General features: G+C 42.9%; 1 protein-coding gene across 1 annotated transcript; it reads right to left on the bottom strand.

Annotated features, from left to right (window-relative positions):
* Positions 1-11647: 11647 nt before the first annotated feature.
* LOC128063192 (cationic amino acid transporter 3-like) lies at positions 11648-19500 on the bottom strand. The gene is made up of 11 exons (XM_052655823.1): positions 19131-19500; positions 18371-18529; positions 14137-14323; positions 13833-13945; positions 13455-13677; positions 13152-13291; positions 12961-13063; positions 12583-12779; positions 12220-12386; positions 11862-11970; positions 11648-11706 (listed from the first exon to the last, which is right to left on the bottom strand). The coding sequence occupies exons 1-11, from the start codon at positions 19498-19500 to the stop codon at positions 11648-11650; spliced, it is 1827 nt and encodes a 608-aa protein (XP_052511783.1).
* Between the last annotated feature and the right edge of the window lie 818 nt (positions 19501-20318).

Here is a 20318-nt window from a genome sequence, read left to right as displayed (position 1 = left end):
GAGGTGGATCATAGAGGATCCTGCTGTGATTTATGTCGGAGAGTGTTTTGCCTATGTTCTCCTCTAGGAGTTTAATAGTTTCTGGTCTTACATTTAGATCTTTAATCCATTTTGAGTTTATTTTTGTGTGCGGTGTTAGAAAGTGATCTAGTTTCATTCTTTTACAAGTGGTTGACCAGTTTTCCCAGCACCACTTGTTAAGGAGATTGACAAACATGTTTTTTTTTTTTTTTTAAAGAATTTAATTAAATTTTACATTAATATCACATAACAGCAAAGAACTATCTATGAAAAGAGTTTTACTACATGTAGACCTCCATTAACAAACTAGGACTTAACATTTATTGAAACAATTTTCCCCCTAAAATTACCCCATTTTTATCAAATATAACCAAATTAAGGCCAGTTTTTTTGCAAAATAGGTCTGTTCTCACTAATTTTGGTCTGATGATTTATATAACCATAATTGATCATAGAGTTTTTATTTGCTGAAACATTTATAGAGTCTCAGACTGAACTTTTAAAATAAAACAGGGCTGGGAAACTCACACCAAAGGCTTATCACAGATTTTGCCTAACAAATCTAGGTGAATTCTTCCCTTTTTAAGGTCTCAAAAATTTCTTGAAATTTTTGTATCCATGAGATAACCTTCCTAACTCATTTGATAAACTTACTGGAAACCTAAGAATTTCCAATTTTTGGAGCAGTCAGATAAAGAGAAAATATAATTGTTTTGTTTATAATATATAATTTTATCAAAGTATTGTCATAGTTCGTTTGAGAGGAAGGTTTTCCCTACTTCCGGAAAACATAAGATTCAAACCCGTAATTTTTCAGACAGAAGCCATAAAAGTTGTAAGTATATTCGCTGGTTCATTCAGTCTTTTTGTTAACTTTTGTGGAGTCATCAGGTTTTCCATTAGAATACGAGGAGATATCAGAATGTTAAGAACTTGATATAATTTCTAGGATATCTGTATTAGTAATTTTACCATACATTATAACATGGGTGGATTTATTACTCCTTTGATAATCTTTTTCATGCAATTTAACCAACCAAATAAACACAGTTTAATATCTCTCTTTGGGATGTTTCAGGGACCCTCTGAAGCACGCCAAAGTTAGCTAGAGGTCAAAAGAACTTCAAAAAAATTCGATTTAGGAAGTTTTATCAAAAACATCAATTAAAAGGGTTTAGAACATTTGGTCAGATTTAGTCAACGTTGATGGGTGTATCATTTAGCTTGTTGATATGACACAATGGGCGTAAATACGGAGGCTCAAGGTCTAGTGAAAGTCAGCTCCGCCATCTTTGACCTAGTTGGCTCTAACCAGTTTTCTTATGGCTGTGTCATTCCTAAAAAAATCCATTTATCTGACCAATTTTAATCCAATTTTAGAAAATCCTGATCATGCATAACTCTTCTTAGTATTTTTCATATGCCTCCCCTTTTATTTTAAAATAGAGAACACAATTTCTACTTTCCTTTAGCAACCAAGAACTAACTTTTATATTAGCATTGTATAGATTGGTGAGAATAAATACCAGTGATAATTTCTAAAACCCTTGCTTTCTTAGAACATTTTAGGATGGCACCAAACATTATTCACTTATAGTCCCAAATCTCTTTGTTTCTCTGTAAAAGGAAATTCAGTTCAGTTCAGTCACTCAGTCGTGTTCGACTCTTTGGGACCCCATGAATCGCAGCACACCAGGCCTCCCTGTCCATCATCATCTCCCGGAGTTCATTCAGACTCACGTCTGTCGAGTCCGTGATGCCATCCAGCCATCTCATCCTTGGTCGTCCCCTTCTCCTCCTGCCCCCAATCCCTCCCAGCATCGGACCCTTTTCCAATGAGTCCACTCTTTGCATGAGGTGGCCAAAGTACTGGAGTTTCAGCTTCAGCATCATTCCTTCCAAAGAAATCCCAGGGCTGATCTTCAGAATGGACTGGTTGGATCTCCTTGCAGTCCAAGGGACTCTCAAGAGTCTTCTCCTACACCACAGTTCAAAAGCATCAATTCTTCGGTGCTCAGCCTTCTTCATAGTCCAAATCTCACATCCATACATGACCACAGGAAAAACCATTGCCTTGACTAGATGGACCTTAGTCGGCAAAGTAATGTCTCTGCTCTTGAATATACTATCTAGGTTGGTCATAACTTTTCTTCCAAGGAGTAAGCGTCTCTTAATTTCATGGCTGCAATCACCATCTGCAGTGATTTTGGAGCCCCAAAATCTATTTCCCATGAAGTGATGGGACCAGATGCCATGATCTTCGTTTTCTGAATGTTGAGCTTTAAGCCAAATTTTTCACTCTCCTCTTTCACTTTCATCAAGAGGCTTTTTAGCTCCTCTTCACTTTCTGCCATAAGGGTGGTGTCATCTGCATATCTGAGGTTATTGAGATTTCTCCCAGCAATCTTGATTCCAGCTTGTGTTTCTTCCAGTCCAGGGTTTCTCATGATGTACTCTGCATAGAAGTTAAATAAGCAGGGTGACAATATGCAGCCTTGATGTACTCCTTTTCCTATTTGGGACCAGTCTGTTGTTCCATGTCCAGTTCTAACTGTTGCTTCCTGACCTGCATACAGGTGTCTCAAGAGGCGGGTCAGGTGGTCCGGTATTCCCATCTCTTTCAGAATTTTCCACAGTTGATTGTGATCCACACAGTCAAAGGCTTTGGCATAGTCAATAAAGCAGAAATAGATGTTTTTCTGGATCTCTCTTGCTTTTTCCATGATCCAGCGGATGTTGGCAATTTGATCTCTGGTTCCTCTGCCTTTTCTAAAACCAGCTTGAACGTCAGGGAGTTCACGGTTCACGTATTGTGGAAGGCTGGCTTGGAGAATTTTGAGCATTACTTTACTAGCGTGTGAGATGAGTGCATTTGTGCGGTAGTTTGAGCATTCTTTGGCATTGCCTTTCTTTGGAATTGGAATGAAAACTGACCTTTTCCAGTCCTGTGGCCACTGCTGAGTTTTAATTAGTGTTTAGTAATAAATGTTTCAAAACCTTATTTTATTTGCAAATGACCTAACTATTCAGTAGACTTTTTACACTTAGCACACTTGGCACAACCCTTAGAAATTTAAGTTATGCCAATCTGAAGAGGCTATTTTAGACAGATATTTCTAAAGGATAATTATTCTTCAGTTCAGTTCAGTCACTCAGTCGTGTCTGACTCTTTGTGACTCCATGAATTGCAGCACGCCAGGCCTCCCTGTCCATCAGCAACTCCCAGAGTTCACTCAGACTCATGTCCATTGAGTCAGTGATGCCATCCAGCCATCTCATCCTCTGTCGTCCCCTTCTCCTCCTGCCCCCAATCTCTCCCAGCATCAGAGTCTTTTCCAATGAGTCAACACTTCGCATGAGGTGGCCAAAGTACTGGAGTTTCAGCTTCAGCATCATTCCTTCCAGAAAATCCCAGGGTTGATCTCCTTCAGAATGGGCTGGTTGGATCTCCTTGCAGTCCAAGGGACTCTCAAGAGTCTTCTCCAGCACCACAGTTCAAAAGCATCAATTCTTCGGTGCTCAGCTTTCTTCACAGCCCAACTCTGACATCCATACATGACCACTGGAAAAACCATAGCCTTGACTAGACGGACCTTTCTTGGAAAGTAATGTCTCTGCTTTTCAATATGCTATAGGGAAGGAAGAAAAGGTCACTAGTTTGTTTCCTCCTGCCGCTTAAGAGAGATAAAAATCTCTGACGCTTGCAGCCTATCTCTTCTGTTTGGAGACTGCTGGCCTTCCTGCCTGTTACCCTCTCAATAGGCTGCATTGCAAGGAAGATTCTTAACCACTAGACCACCAGGGAAGTCCCTTTCCTTGTTTTTAAATGCTGAATAATATTTGTTATTAGTATATACCATATTTGGTTTACCTATGCTTTGGTCAATGGATATTCGAGTTGCTTTTATGATTTAAATATTATGAATAAAGCTGCTATGAACATGAGTGTACAAATATCTCTTCCAGGGTATCATTTCAATTCTTCTGGGTATATTCTCAGAGGTAGAATTGCTGGATCCTATGGTTCTAAGATTTTTATCTGCTTGTTCCTAAAGGAGATCAGTCCTGGGTGTTCATTGGATGGACTGATGTTGAAGCTGAAACTCCAATACTTTGGCCACCTGATGCGAAGAGCTGACTCATTTGAAAAGACCTTGATGCTGGGAAAGATTGAGGGCAGGAGGAGAAGGGGATGACAGAGGATGAGATGGTTGGATGGCATCACCGACTCAATGGACATGGGTTTGGGTGGACTCCAGGAGTTGGTGATAGACAGGGAGGCCTGGCATGCTGCAGTTCATGGGGTCGCAAAGAGTTGCACACGACTGAGCGACTGAACTGAACTGAACTGAACTGTGATGGAGAAGATGTACACATGTTAAGGAAAGGGGAAGTCATTCTGGCTCATCCACGATTCAGCCTGAACTGTGTGTGAACTAAGACAGCCTGTCAGACCCTCACAGCTCATCTTCTTTAACCACTGAGGTAAAGAAAATCTGCAAATCCTTTCTCATGGTGTCTGGGTTAACACTCCCTGAAAAATGAGGTTCCCTTCCCAGAAACCAGAGTCCTGCTGTCTCACTGTCTATGTACTAAGTCTGTCTCTTTTGCAACCTTGAAGGAATACACCCTGTCGTGTTGATGTGTGAGCTTTGTTTGCATGAGGTGTAAGACTGTGCTGGAAACCATGCTTCAGCAGGGCAGGTCGTCAGAGCTCTCGGAGGTATATAAGTTATAGTCCTCAGTATGAGTCAAATAAAACATTTCCATCTCTATTGTGTTTCTTGATTATTGCCAGGGACACCTGAATTCATTGATCATCAAGGACCCTAAGTAGAACTGGGGACCCACTCACAGTCCTCCTCCCGCCCCGTCCTCTTATACGACTCAACTCCCCACAGCCTGCACCTGACCTGAGACACTCCATTGTGGGGGACTGACCCCCAAGCCCAGCTGGACCCCAACCAGGAGAAGGGGAGTTTACAATCTCTGATGTGAATTCAAGCAACAAAGGCATTGAACAAGTGTCGTGTCTGCAGCCTGCCTTGCACAAAGGGATGGAATAGGATCCCAAGGAGTCTGTTTTCTGGGAAGACTGAGCACCAAGGCAGGAAAGGGAAATATGCTGTAAGAGGTCAAAAGCACTGCATCTCACAGAAGGAAAAAATCAGGAGTCGGAGGGGAGGGATGAGCGAGTAGCGAGGGGTTAGTGAGTGGAGAGGGTTCTGACATACAACAAGTGACGTACGTGCTAATTCACCAGCCAGAGACTCACTGTGGGGTTGACATGCACGTAGTTGAAGCTGCCATTAATATTTTTTTCTTGTTTTTACTGTGAAGTAGTGGTCCAGGTTTGTTTATTTGCATGTGGATGTATACTTTTCTGAGCACTATTGTTGATGAGACTATCTTTTACCCATTGTATTGTCTTGGTTCCCATGGGTAAAATGAACGATAAGGTAAATATTTGTCTCAGGACTGTCGATTCTATCCCATTGATCTAAGTGTCTATCCTTGAAAAACCAACTCCACAAAAGGAATAAAGCACCTTAAGGTGTTGTGGTGAGTTTCAGTTGGTTGTGTGGGGCTGCTCTTGAACCCAGAGTTGTTAGGAAGATTACTTTACAGGAAAAACACCTGAGGTGCAACGGATGCAGAAAGAAGCCTTCTCTGAGTTTCTCCCATCTGACTCACAGCAGAAAATTCTGGGAATTAAAGTGGTAATAAATTCCTTAGAGGAGAAGCTGCTCCCAAGAGGATGAAGGTGAGTAAAACTGTGAATGTAATTCTTTACTATGCTTTTGTATTTGTAGTAGACACCCCCTTCAATCTTTGGTGGTTAACTTCACCTGGGGTACTGTTGTTTCATGGTGGAGTTACTTTCTGGGATTTTCTCTGTTTTTGTATCAGTACACTTATTTCACTGATCTCACACCCTTTCTGTTCCCTCTTGTGGGGTAATTCCTTTTAATAATTTTAAATTAATTGATTAATTATTTCTGCCCTGGATCTTGGTTACTGCACAGTCCTTCCCTGGTTGTGGTGCACGGGCTTCTCACTGAGGTGGGTCCTCCTGTTGCAGAGCACGTGCTTCAGTAGTTGCGGTGTGTGGGCTTAGTGGCCCCGTGGCATATGGGGTCCTCCCAGACCAGGACTGAACCTGGGTCCTCAGCCTTGGCAGGAGGATTCTTTACCACTGAACCACCAGGGCGGCCTTGTGGGAGAATTCTTAAGCTTTTCTGTCTCTCTGCTCTGACAACCCACCTGGCTGCTTCCTGGAAACCTGTCTCTGGATTTCCAGAAGGTGGCTCTAGAGCTCCAGTCTGTGGGCACCCTCGGCTAGAGCAGGGACTGGTTTTCTGAGCCTGCTTCCGGTCTACCCAAGCTCCCCAGGATGTTGCAGGTGGAAGGTCCCACAAGGAGCCCCTGAAGAGTAGAGGGAGTTGTGGAACCAGCACTCGGGGTACTGGGGTTCCTGTAGACACAGCAGAGAGATTTCCCGGTGTAGTGCTCCCAAAGGCATGCGGTTGGACTCCCTGAGAAAAGCAATCCCTTTCATGCCCTTTGACATGTTTATCTGCATCTTTCCAAATATTTTTCTTCTCCCTCCTCATGGAGGTCCCATCTCTGGTCTCTGGTGCTGCTGTAGATGTCCTTCTCAGGTGTCTGCTCTGATGTCCTACAGAACTACAGTAGGTGAGCACTCACTCATCAGTCCCCTTTTCTGTGGGGGGGATGTTTCCTTGTGTGCGGGAGGGGAAAGATTCTCTCACCTCCATCTTTGCTTTGACCAGACTTGTTTTTCTTGGAGTGCCAGAAGCTCTCTGCAGGAAAGCTGACCTGCAAGTTCTCTCTCACATCAGCATCTGCCCAGGTCAGAACCCGTGTCTCCTGCTTTGGCAGGCAGAGTTACCACTGAGCCACCAAAGAAGCCCCAAATGAAATATTTTTTGACCTCTAGCTATTATGGGGATTTTTCAGAGAGCTCTGAAAACATCTCAAGGAATGATACTGACCTCATTACAATTAGGGATATTGGCTCATATAATTACATGGGTACCATCAGCAGATCCCTTGGAAGAATGCAGGGGAACCCACTCCAGTATCCTTGCCAGGAGAATCCCATGGACACAGGAGCCTGTTGGGTTGGGTCTCAAAGAGTCGGACATGACTGAAGTGACTAAGCACCCGCGTGTTGTCAAATAAGTGATGATAAACTTTCTTAGGTTATATTGGAAGGATAAATGTTATTAATATGTGTTCTAAAAATTATATGAAAATCCTAAAAAGCTCGTATGTCCTGGTAAATTATCAGTCACAATTCAGGATATTATCTTAAAAATTTGAATGTTACAGAAATAACCAAAATTCTCTTCTTTTTTCTTACTTTGATTGTTATTTAATTTTCTATCAACTGAGCCAAACACCCCAGCTCTGAAATTCCCTTCTTACATAGGTTATGTAAGGACTCATCCTCATTTCTTCATTTCTTTGCCAAGCCTTTAGAGGGTTAGAGGGAAGGTTAGGTGACATTTCCAGGCTCACGTGGCCAGTAAAGTGGGGAGGCATGGGTTGGGGGGAGAGGAATGTGTACAGCCTGGAGGGTGTCCATGTTGTACCCTTGTCCCTGGAAAGACATCAGACCCTCAGTCATCTCCCAAACCCCTTCCTCACCTTCTTGCCCTGCTCACAACCACTCACTGACTTCCTGCAATCTGTGGGAACCACCTATTTAAATAATACATTCATGGAATAACACACTCATGATATGCTCTTTCTCCTTCTTCTGCCAACTGTTTCCCCCCTCATCAATCTACACCAAGAATAAGCATTTTAAAAATCTTTCTTTCCATGAGATGCCCACCTACATCAATCACTTCATGATTTTCATGTGAAAGTGAGATCAGATCAAGGGAAGAGGTTCTCATCTCATAGAACACTTCACCACTGTCTCCTCATCCTTTCTTTTCTCTTCTCTTCCCAATTTCTCTCTGCATTTTTTCTCTCCTGTGAAATGATCTAGCCAGCACCAGCTATAGACATTGCTGTTGTTTAGTCTCTAAGTCATGTCTGACTCTTTTTCCATCACCTGGGCTGTAGCCCTTCAGGCTCCTCTGTCCATGGGATTTTGCAGGCAAGAACATTGGAAACAGTTGCTATCTCCTCTTCCAGGGGATCTTCCCAATCGAGGGATTGAATGTGTCTCCTGCATTGGCAGGTAGATTCTTTACCCTGGAGCCACCAGGGAAGACCATTCATAGATTAGACATGGCCTTAAAGTCTCATTTTCTGTTTCAAATAGTTTAGCAAAATATCATTTTCCCCAAACAAATACTGTGGTCTCCCTTTGATAATTACTGGTAAATAAAAAGTTCCCCATCTTGGGTACATGTAAAATATTATACATGTATATATGATTCTTTCATATCTCATCAAATATCTCATCAAATAATGGAGCACTTATTGTATTCCAGACACTGTTTTAGCCACTGGGAAGCAAATGGTGGTCAAAAATGTGAAGAGGTGAATGCATCTCCCTTCTTTCAAATTCATATGTTGAAGTCCTGATCCCCAGGACTTCAGAATGTGACTGTATTTTGTGGGGGGACTTAAAGAGGTAAGTAAGATTAAATGAGGACATGAGGATGGATCCTAATGACGTTTGGCTATACCCATATGTCAAGAGGTTATTAGAATGCAGAGAGCATACAGAGATGCCAAGAGGTGACAGATTTAGCAAATAGTATTACAAGACAACTAGATACATTGATTTTAGATCAACAATGAACCTGAACACATATACTTTAGTACAGATCTTACATATACATCTTTTGTGCACATTAACTATATATCTTTTAATATATACATACACATGTAGAAGCATATGTCATTTTATTGTGCTTTGCAGATGCTGCAGTTTTTGTAAACTGAGGGTTTGTGGCAACTCTGGGTTGTCAGATGACAGCTAGCATTTTTCAGCAATAAAATACTTTAAAGTTAAAGTATGTACATTTTTTAGACAGAATATATAGCACACTGAACAGTGTAGTGTAAACATAAGTTTATATGCACTGGGAAACCAGAGAATTTGTGTGACTCTCTTTATTGCCAGTTCTATTTACTACGGTAGTCTGGAATATCTCAGAGGCATGATTGCAAGGTCCTGTTGTGGTTGTTCAGTTGCTAAGTCGTGTACAAGTCTTTGTGACCCCATGGAATGCAGCACACCAGGCTCCTCTATCCTTCACTATGTTATGGAGATGTTCATTGAGTCAGTGATGCTGTTGTAGCCACGCGTTCCGGGAAAGAAACTCACTCAGAAGAACAATGCAGACAGTGGAGTGCAGTTTATTACACCGGCGGGCCCAAGGCAGAGTCTCCTCTTAGCCAAGGACCCCGACCAGCGTTTGTGAAAATCTTTTATACCCCATGTGTACGTGTCTGAACCCACCACTCCAAATTCCTTGAGGCTTACATAAACCAAGGGCAATACAATCCCAATAACCCCATCATTCACGTGCTATGTGCTCATGTGCTGAAACAGTCAAACCATTAGCCAATAATCAATAAACCCGAGGTTACACTCCAACTGATACAGAAAAATTTATGGCCTGTCTGGAGGGAGGGGTGATTAGTGTATGTTTTCTCTTAGGTGATGAGTAACCTAGATACAATCTTCAAGGTTCCCCTGTCTGGAGGGGGTCTTATCTTTCTGTTGTTGTTTTCATAGGCACTAAACACAGAGTTCAGAGTCTATTGGAAAGGTGGCCAAGCATGATCAGCATGAACAGGCCTGAGACGGAGTCCAGGCCCTATGAATTCCTTCTTCAATGCTATCTAGACATCTCATTGTCTCTTCCCTCTCCTCCCCTGCCCTCAGTCTTTCCCGAAATCAGGGTCTTTTCCATTGAGTCAGCTCTGCACATCATGTGGCCAAAATATTGGAGCTTCAACTTCAGCATCAGTCCTTCCAATGAATATTGAGGGTTGATTTCCTTTAGTGTTGACTGGTTTGATCTCCATGCAGTACAAGGGACTCTCAAAGTCTTCCCCAGCACCACAGTTTTCAAAAGCATCAATTCTTCAGTGTTCAGCCTTCTTTATGGCTGAACTCTAGCATCCATACATGACTACTGGAAAAACCATAGCTTTGACTAGACAGACCTTTGTCAGCAAACGTTGTAGATGCTTCTTAAGTGTGCAGCAAGACCGATTTTCACAAAGAAAGTACAAGAACATAACAGTGGGAGAAAGAAAATGTTAACCTGGCACCTGAGAAACAACTCCTTGTTCCCATCTCCCTGCTTGTCTCCCATCTCCCTGCTTTTCAATATCCTGTGTAGGTTTGTCATAGGTTTCTTTTCAAGGAACAACCGTTTTTTAATTTCAGGGCTACAGTCACCATCTGCAGTGATTCTGGAGCCAAACTTGGCACTGCTTCCACTTTTTCCTCTTCTATTTGCCAAGGAGTGATGGGACCAGAGGCCATGATATTAGTTTTTTTGAATGTTGAGTGTTATGCCAACTTTTCACCCTCCTCTTTCACCTTCATCAAGAGGCTCTTTATTTCCTCTTCACTTTCTGTCATTAGGATGATATCATCTGAGGTTGATACTTCTCCTGGCAAGGTTGAGTCCAGCTTGTGATTCATCCAGCCCAGCATTTTGCATGATGCACTCTGGATATAAGTTAAATAAGCAGGGGAACAACATAGAGCCTTAACATACTCACTTGCCAGTTTGGAACCACTCCACCATTCCATGTCCGATTCTAACTGTTGCCTATGACCTGCATACAGGTTTCTCAGGAGGCAGGTCAGATGGTCTGGTATTCCCATCTCCTTAGGATATTCCACAGTTTGTTGTGATCCGCACAGTCAAAGGCTTTGGCATAGTTAATGAAGCAGAAGTTGATGTTTTTCTGGACTTCCCTTGCTTTCTTTGTGATCCAATAGACGTAGGCAATTTGATGTCTGGTTCGTCTACCTTTTTAAACCTAGCTTGTATCTGGAAGTTCTCAGTTCATATACTGCCGAAGTCTAGCTTATGATTTTGAGCATTATCTTGCTAGGCTGTGAAATGAGCACAGTTGTTTAGTAGTTTGAACATTCTTTGGCATTACCTTTCTTGGGATTGGAATGAAAACTGACCTTTTATTTCAAACTTATTGATGACCTAATATTTAAAGTTTAAATCTTACACAATATATGATTACCTATGTTTCCTCCCCAAGTGGCCAGCTCTGTGCTCACGCTGGAGATGGGAACAAGGAGTTGTTTCTCAGGTGCCAGGTTAACATTTTCTTTTTCCCGCTTTTATGTTCTTTTACTTTCTTAGTGAAAATCAGTCTTGCTGCACACTTAAGAAGCATGTAATTTTCTGTATGTACATCATACTTTGAAAAACGTACTTAAAAATTAGACAACATTAAAGTCACTTTGTCCATTGGTAATAAAGACAGGGTTGTAGATGCATGCACCTTCACACCCCATAGAGGCTGAGTGTTCATGTAGCAGAAGACACCTTCTATGTATGTAGGGATTCTACACAACATCTATTACCTTTGGTAAAGATACCTCAGCACTAAGGGTGCTTTTGTCAAGAGTCTAGGTGGTGGAGGTTGGTGGTTATTGCTCATCGTTCTCTAAGCTGTGTCGGACCCCGTATCCAAAGTATATGAGAAATCCTAGTAAGGAAATGGGAAAATGAGAAGGATAAGTAGGCACTCTTCCTGGTTACAAATGTCCAATAGGCCTCCTATTACGGTGGCCAAGAAGTTTAGGGTTGCTCAGTTTGGGATCTGTCACTCAAGGGGTCTCTTTATGCCAGAAAGCCACTTACCAATCACATTCCAGATACCAAATATGATCCAGGTCCCAGAAGTTATCTGCATCATCAAGTAAATGTTCACAAAGATGCTGACCAGTGGGAGGACAGGCAGAGCAGGGACCTGTGGGGCAGAGTCAGTTCATCCCTGAACACACCCCAGATGCCTGAATGAGAGACTCTACCCTACATGGGCAAGAAGACCAGCCTTCAGACTGTGTATCCAGTGCCTACTCAGACTGTGCATGTAGAGTACTGAGTAGGGATCAGGGAAGAGTCCATTGGTTTTAGCAGTTCCCCTCACTCCCTGGATGTTTAGACCATGAAGCATGTTCACTCCAGGTGGACAGTTTGGGCACATAAGGTCACTTACCTTAAAATAAAGATGGATGGGGCTCTGTGGCTGCCTCCAGATGATGACTGTGATCCCAGTGATGAGTAGCAGCAGCAGCACAGCCACTGGTGTGTACCCGGAGTCTCCAGAGAACCCCTGACTGGACCACTGGACCAGGACCACGCTCAAGATTATCATCAGGAGAACTACAGGGGTCAAGGTGGAGGAGAACAGGTTCAACTTCAGAAGCTGAAGATGTCAAGACCTTGGGTCACACCTCTCCCCAGGCTGCCCACATCAGCAAGTGCCCTCATGTCACCAAGACTCCTCAATGGACAAAATACACTCCAACACCATACTGTCAATTTCAGAAAACGACCAAAGAGAAATCCCACTGCTCACCGAGTAGTGAGGCACATCTGTAGACAATCCGGCCAGATTTCCTAGTGGGGATGGTGCTGATAGGGAACCACAGACTCCTTAGAATGTTTGAGTTTCTTGCTTCAGGTTCAGAGTCCAACGGATGTTCATCAGGGACAGGCACCTCAATTTCCTCCTCTGTGTTCTCATTCTTGCTTAAATTCTGGTCTGGCTGGTACCTGAATTAGAGGTTTTAAGGCAATATTAACAGCAGCCCCTACTCATCCAACATCACATAGCTTATTTCACAGCTGTCCTGTCTTAAGCAGAGCAAGACTTTTAGAAGATAGCTGAAGGCAGAAGACAGTTACCTCCCGACTAATCTCCAAGACTCCCTACTGAGGTGCCGTGAGGTCTCACCTGAGGACAAGAATAGAAAATGCCACCAGGGAGTAAATGAGCAGGGTCCCGACTGCCACGAGATCCACAAGATCTGTGAGCCTGAAGAGTAACGCCATGAGCCCTAGAATGAGTGCACAAACAAGGTGAGGAAGGGAGTGAGAAACAGCTGGAAATATGCAAGTTAAAGCGTGGGTTTCTTTTTTTTTAACCTGTAAGATTTCCAGCAGACATGATGGCCACGACACGGATGCCTCTGCGGACATGGATCCGGGTAAGTACTCGGAAAAGGAGCCCGTCCTTTGCCATCGTGTAGATCAAAGGAGGCATTCTGAACATGGCACTATGGATTCTGATAGAAAAGATGAAAACATTAAGGTCGTGGAGAAGCAGGACAGACTGGGGTTTAGCTCTCTTGCCGACTTGGGTAATGTGTTCCCTGTCTTCTCTATCAATCCTAAGCGTTGGGAGATCTGAGCATTGACAGTAGGCAGGGAGAAAACGATGACACTGACCTGGACATAAAATTGCAGAGGGTCCCAATAGTCAAGAAGTATCTGGCGGGGAGCCACCAACTATGGAGAATGGTTTGTGGCAAAGGGTCGTGAGGCTGAATCTGGTGGTAGGGCACAACGAGGGTGAATGCCGCTGAGACACCAGAATAAGCCAAAAAGCAGATGAAGATTGTGATCACGATGCTCCAGGGGATGGAACGATGAGGGTTTAGAGCTTCTACCCCTGCAGAAAGGGAAGAAGTGTTGGGTCAGGAAAACACACTCGGGTGAAATCACAAAATCCCTTTCCTTTTTGCACTCCACAAGCAGGTTTCCACTAAGCCAGGGGCAGCCAGTCTGTTCCCAAACCCTGGATGGGACACACAGTGGCCATGTTACCTTTAGTGGCAATGCCATCAACACCAAAATAATAGAAGAAACATATAGCTGCTCCCTGGAGAATCCCTTCAAAGCCAAAAGGTGCAAACCCTCCAGAACCCAGGAGGCCCAAGCTATGGTGAGAGAAGGAAAGAGAAAAAATGTGGGTGAGGTGAGTTCAGCCATCTCTACTGAGCTTCTCCCTTCATACCTCAAGTCCTGGGCTCCAGGACTTGCTTCATCTGGATCCATCAGCCCAGATATCTTTAGTCCACACCATACCAGCTCTGCATGCCTGTCACCCATATATTATGGCCAATATTACCCTCCTAAGCCGTAAATGTCTCTGGATCCAGATGTGTTCAGTTTGTAGTCCTGTTCTGTGAGCTTCCAGTTATGCAGATCTCCCTTAACGAATCCAGTGATGATAATGAAAATGAGAACCAAAATATTTATTCCTATGGATATTTTGGTAACCAGGATTGACTCACGAGCTCCCAGAAGCGGTGGTCCTGTGGGAAAGATGTAATATGAAACACTCAAATTATTGGTACATTTATAGATATAGAATTTCCAACCAAACAAGAGACAACTCCTCACATGGAAGTATCACCAGAAGGTCAGTACTGAAATCAGATTGATTATATTCTTTGTAGCTGAAGATGGAGAAGCTCTATACAGTCAGCAAAAGCAAGATGTGGAGATGACTGTGGCTTAGATCATCAGCTTCTTGTTGCAAAATTCAGGCTTAAATGGAAAAAAGTAGGGAAAACCACTAGGCCATTCAGTTATGACCTAAATAAAATCCATCATGATTATACAGTGGAAGTGACAAATAGATTCAAGGGATTAGATCTGGTAGGAAGACTGCCTGAAGAACTATGGACAGAGGTTCCTAACATTGTACAGGAGGCAATGACCAAAACCATCCCCAAGGAAAAGAAATGCAAGAAGGCAGAAAGTCTGTCTGATATACAGATGGCTAACAAACACAGGAAAAGATGCTCAACATCACTTATTATCAGAGAAATGCAAATCAAAACCACAATGAGGTACCATCTACATCAGTTAGAATGGCTGCCATCAAAAAGTCTACAAACAATAAATACTGGGGAGGGTTGGAGAAAAGTCAATCCTCTTACACTGTTGGTGGGAATACAAACTAGTACAGCCACTTAAGGAGAACAGTGTGGAGATTTCTTAAAAAACTGGAAATAGATCTGCCATATGACCCAGTAATCCCACTGCTGGGCGTACATACCGAGGAAACCAGAATTGAAAGAGACATGTGTACCTGAATGTTCATCACAGCACTGTTTACAATAGCCAGGACATGGAAGCAACCTAGATGTCCATTGGCAGATGAAAGGATAAGAAATTTGTGGTACATATACACAATGGAATATTACTCAGCTATTAAAAAGAACACATTTGAGTCAGTTCTAATGAGGTATGAAAAGTGGAACCTATTATACAAAGTGAAGTAAGTCAGAAAGAAAAACACCAATTTAGAAAGAAAAGCACCAATTTAGAAAGATGGTAAGAACAACAAGACAGCAAAAGACAAGGCAGCAAAAGAGACACAGATGTAAAGAAGAGACTTTTGGACTCTGTGGGAGAAGGCAAGGGTGGGATGATCCGAGAGGATAACATTGGAACATGTGTGTTACCATATGCGAAATAGATGACCAGTGCAAGTTTGATGCATGAAACAGGGCACTCAACGTCGATGCACTGGGACAGCCAAGAGGGATGGGCTGGGGAGGGCGGTGGGAGGGGGGTTTAGGGTGGGCAGACACATGTACACCCGTGGATGATTCATGTCAATGTATGGCAAAACCCACGTCAATATTGTAATTAACCTCCAATTAAAATAAATAAATTAATTAAAAAAATGAGTGTCTGAGGAATCTTTACAAATAGCTGAGGGACGATGAGAAGTGAAAGGCAAAAGAGAAAGGAAAAGAAATACCCAACTGAAGGTAGATTTCCAGAGAATAGCAGGGAGAGACAATAAAGCCATCTTAAGTGAACAATGCAAAGAAATAGAGGAAAACAATAGAATGGGGAAGACTAGAGGTCTCTTCAAGAAAACTGGAGATATTAAGGGGACACATTCATGAAAGGATGGGCACGATAAAGGACAGAAATGGTAAGGATGTAATAGAAGCAGAAGAGATTAAGAAGAGGTGGCAGGAATACCCAGAACTATATGAAAAAGGTCATTAAGGCCCAGATAACCATGATGGTGTGATCATTCACTTAGAACCAGACATCCTAGAGTATGAAGTCAAGTGGCCCTTAGGAAGAATTACTACAAGCAAAGCTGGTGAAGGTGATGGAATTCCAGCTGAGCTATTTCAAATCCTAAAAGATGATGCTGTGAAAGTGCTGAATTCAATATGTCAGCAAATTTGGGAAACTCAGCAGTGGCTACAGGACTAGAAAAGATTAGTTTTTAATTTCAATCCCAAAGAAGGGCAATACCAAAGAATGTTCAAACTACCATACAATTGCACTCATTTCAGTGCTAGCAATATTATGCTCAAAATCCTTCAAATTAGGCTTCAGCAATATGTGAACTAAGAACTTTCAGATATACAGCTGAGTTAAAAATGCAAGTGAACCAGAGACCAAATTGCCAACATTCGTTGGATCATAGAGAAAGCAGGGGAATACCAGCAAATCATCTACTTTGCTTTATTGATTACACCAAAGCCTTTGAATGTGTGGATCACAACAAACTGTGGAAAATTCTTCAAGAGATGGGAATACCAGAGCACTCTACCTATATCCTGAGAAATATGTATGCAGGTCAACAAGCATCAGTTAGATCTGGACGTGAAACAATGGACTGGTTCCAAATTGGGAAAGGAGTATGTCAAGGCTGTGTATTGTCACCCTGATTATTTAACTTATATGCAGAGTACATCATGTGAAATGCCGGGCTGGATGAAGCACAAGCTGGAATCAAGATTGCCAGAAGAAAAATCAACAGTCTCAGATATGCAGATGATACCACCCTAGTGGCAGAAAGCAAAGAACGAAAGAGCCTCTTGATGAAAGTGAAAGAGGAGAGTGAAAAAGCTGGCTTAAACTCAACATGCAAAAAGCTAAAATCATAGCATCTAGTCCCATCACTTCCTGGTGAATAGAAGAGGAAAAAGTGGAAGTAGTGACAGATTTTCTTTTCTTTGGCTCCAAAATCACTGCAGACACTGATTGCAGCCATGAAATTAAAAGACACTTGCTCCTTGGAAGGAAAACTATGACAAATCTAGATAGCATATTAAAAGGCAGAGACATCACTTTGCTGAGAAAGGTCTGTATACTCAAAGGTATAGTTTTTCCAATAGTCAGGTATGGATGTGAGATTTGGACCATAAGGAAGGCTGAGCACTGAAGAATAGACGCTTTTGAGTTGTGCTGGAGATGACTCTTGAGATTCCATTGGGCAGAAAGGGGATCAAACCAGTCAATCCTAAAGGAAATCATCCCTGAATATTCATTGGAAGGACTGATGCTGAAGCTCCAACACTTTGGCCACATGATGGGCAGAGCTGACTCATTGGAAAAGGTTCTGATGCTTGGTAAGATTGAAGGCAGGAGAAGGGTGACAGAGAATGATGTGGTTGAATATTATCACTGACTCAATGGACATAAATTTGAGCAAACTCTAGATGATAGTGGAGGACAGAGGGGCCTGGCGTGCTGTAATCCATGGGGTTGCAAAGAGTTGGCTATGACTTAGTGCCCGAACAACAGGAAGCAGAGAAATAGTTGCCCATGGCTGGCGGTTGGTGGTGGTGGACAAACAGACAGTGCTCAGTGGGTAAAGGGTTTCCTTTTGAGGTGATGAACGTGTTTGGAACTAGATGGAAGTGATGGTTGCCCAGCATTACAGATATACTAAATGATTGTACAGTTTGAGATAGTTAATTATTATGGCAATCTTTTCAGAATACAAGTCTAACAAAGCAAGATGTTGTACACCTTAATCTTATACAATGCTGTATGTCAATTATACCTCACTGAAGCTGGGAAAAATAATAAAGTGATTAATTTTATGCCATGTGAAAAAAAAGTGAATGTGAACTTCCTCTCAATTAAAAAAAAATCTTTAGTCTCAGTACACAGGACTTGTTGGTCTAAGTAAATGATTCTCAGCTGGAGGGTAATTTGTTCCCCAAGGGACACAATTCCCAAACACCCAAGGCATTGGCACTATCTGGAGACACCCTGATTACCACAGTTTGGGGGAGTGGATGTCAAGATATGTAGTGAGCAAAGGTCAAGGATGATACTCAACACTTAAAAATGATTAAAAAAAAAAAAAACAAACCTAAAATTCACAGACAGCCCCTGCACACCAAAGAATGAATAGCCTAAATTTTCAATAGTGCCAAGACTGGAACACACTGGTTTATGTCTTAGCTTCTGTCTCTAAGCCCTTCTTTCTATTTCTAATTCCCCACCAGTCTGCCATGTCAAGACTTTTCTACACCAGCTCCCTCTCCACACCCTGCTCTTCCCATCCTATTTGTTGAGCCCTGTCTCACCTGTCATCAGCAGTACCAGGCCCAGGGCAAAAAAGTCTGCATATGTGGCCAGGGAGTAAGGCAGGTGCAGAGAGAAATTTTCCTGTAATGCCTGAGAGATGTGATTCCCAATCAGGCTGTCAAAGATGTAACTCGACGCCCTGGCCAAGGCGGCAGTACCTGCAGAGGCAGAAGAAGGAGCATTCATTAACAAATAAAAATTGATGTGCCATAGGATCTAAAAACACAGATAAAATATCTGTATATACAAGAAGCCTATATATACACAAATACCAGTATATATAAATACCTGCTACAAAATATCAAAGAGTTTCTTTTCATGGATTGGGGAGAGTAGACCCAAATGATTCACCAAAATGTCAGGTGTTTTAATATATTAGGAGCAGATCAATGTTATACAAGAAAAGAAAACACATAAGTGGGAATGGGAGGGCTGGGATAGGCATGAAATTTGAAATCAAGTGGTAAAGGAAAATCTCAGGAATGCAACAACTGAGCAAAAATTTCACTATGGTGAAGTGATGAGCCTGTGGGACATGCCTCCCTCTCACCCATTCCCTTTCCTTGTGGGTTCATGGTCCATCATTTAAGGACACAGGATAGAATCAAGTTAAATTCAGTTGTGGGGTCTTCCTGACACTATTATCAACTTCCCTCCACGAGGCCAAGAATGAAGTGCTCATGAATGAGTGAGAACCCAATCCTCCAACATAGTTTCCCAGTCTTAAGCCCCACACCATTTGCTGGCCCATCGTCTCACCCGTAACTAAGGGAAGTATGGAGTTCCAGCCAATGACGAAGGCATAGAGTTGACCCATCATGACATAGCTGTAGAGGTACGCAGAACCGGAGCGTGGTACCCAGGCCCCAAATTCAGCATAGCAGAGTCCAGATAACACAGAAAACATGGCAGCCACCAAGAACGAGATGATGGTTGCTGGTCCAGCTATGTACTTTGCCACTGCAGCAGCCAGAATGTACACGCCAGCTCTCAGCATCCTGCCCACACCCAGGACCACCAGGTTTAGGATGTTCAGATGAGCCACGGGTCTTGCAGACTCATCTATGGGCTCCAGCAGCTGTTTGCGGATGAGCTTCTGGCCAAAGTGGTGAACAAACTGACTCAACATCCTACAAGTAGTTGAGGAGGCTACAGTCTGCTGAGAAAAGAAGACAGAAAGCCGTTAAGAATGCCCATCTGCCCTTGGCACTGGGGGTCCATTCTATGGAGTATGGAAGTGATGAGAGGCAGGTGGTTAAAGGACACATTGGGCAAGCTCTCCATCTCTGAGATTTGGTTTCTACGATCATAAAGAAGACTTCTAATTTGTCTCAAAGTTACTGGAAAGTTTGCCTGAAAAGAAGTGGGATGGAGTGGATTTTCTCTCTCCAAATGTGCCCCTTTGATGGGTAAACTGTTTTGAGCTAAAGTTAATTAAGACCCATTAGACTCAGGAGAAGCTCTTTACCTCTCCCTTAACTGTTCAAAATAGTGCAGATGAGGGGACCTATTCCTGTGAAGAAGGCTGAGCGCTGAAGAATTGATGCTTTTGAACTGTGGTGTTGGAGAAGACTCTTGAGAGTCCCTTGGACTGCAAGGAGATCCAACCAGTCCATTCTGAAAGAGATCAGCCCTGGGATTTCTTTGGAAGGAATGATGCTAAAGCTGAGGCTCCAGTCCTTTGGCCACCTCATGCAAAGAGTTGACTCATTGGAAAAGACTCTGATGCTGGGAGGGATTGAGGGCAGGAGGAGAAGGGGACGACCGAGGATGAGATGGCTGGATGGCATCACTGACTTGATGGACGTGAGTCTGAGTGAACTCCGGGAGTTGGTGATGGACAGGGAGGCATGGTGTGCTGTAATTCATAGGGTTGCAGAGGCGGACACGACTGAGCGACTGAACTGAACTGAACTGAACTGATGCCAGGAAGGGAGCTATTATCAC

The sequence above is a fragment of the Budorcas taxicolor genome, chromosome 18, assembly GCF_023091745.1.
Source record: "Budorcas taxicolor isolate Tak-1 chromosome 18, Takin1.1, whole genome shotgun sequence".
NCBI lineage: Eukaryota > Metazoa > Chordata > Mammalia > Artiodactyla > Bovidae > Budorcas > Budorcas taxicolor.
This window is presented reverse-complemented; position numbering and strand designations above follow the sequence as displayed.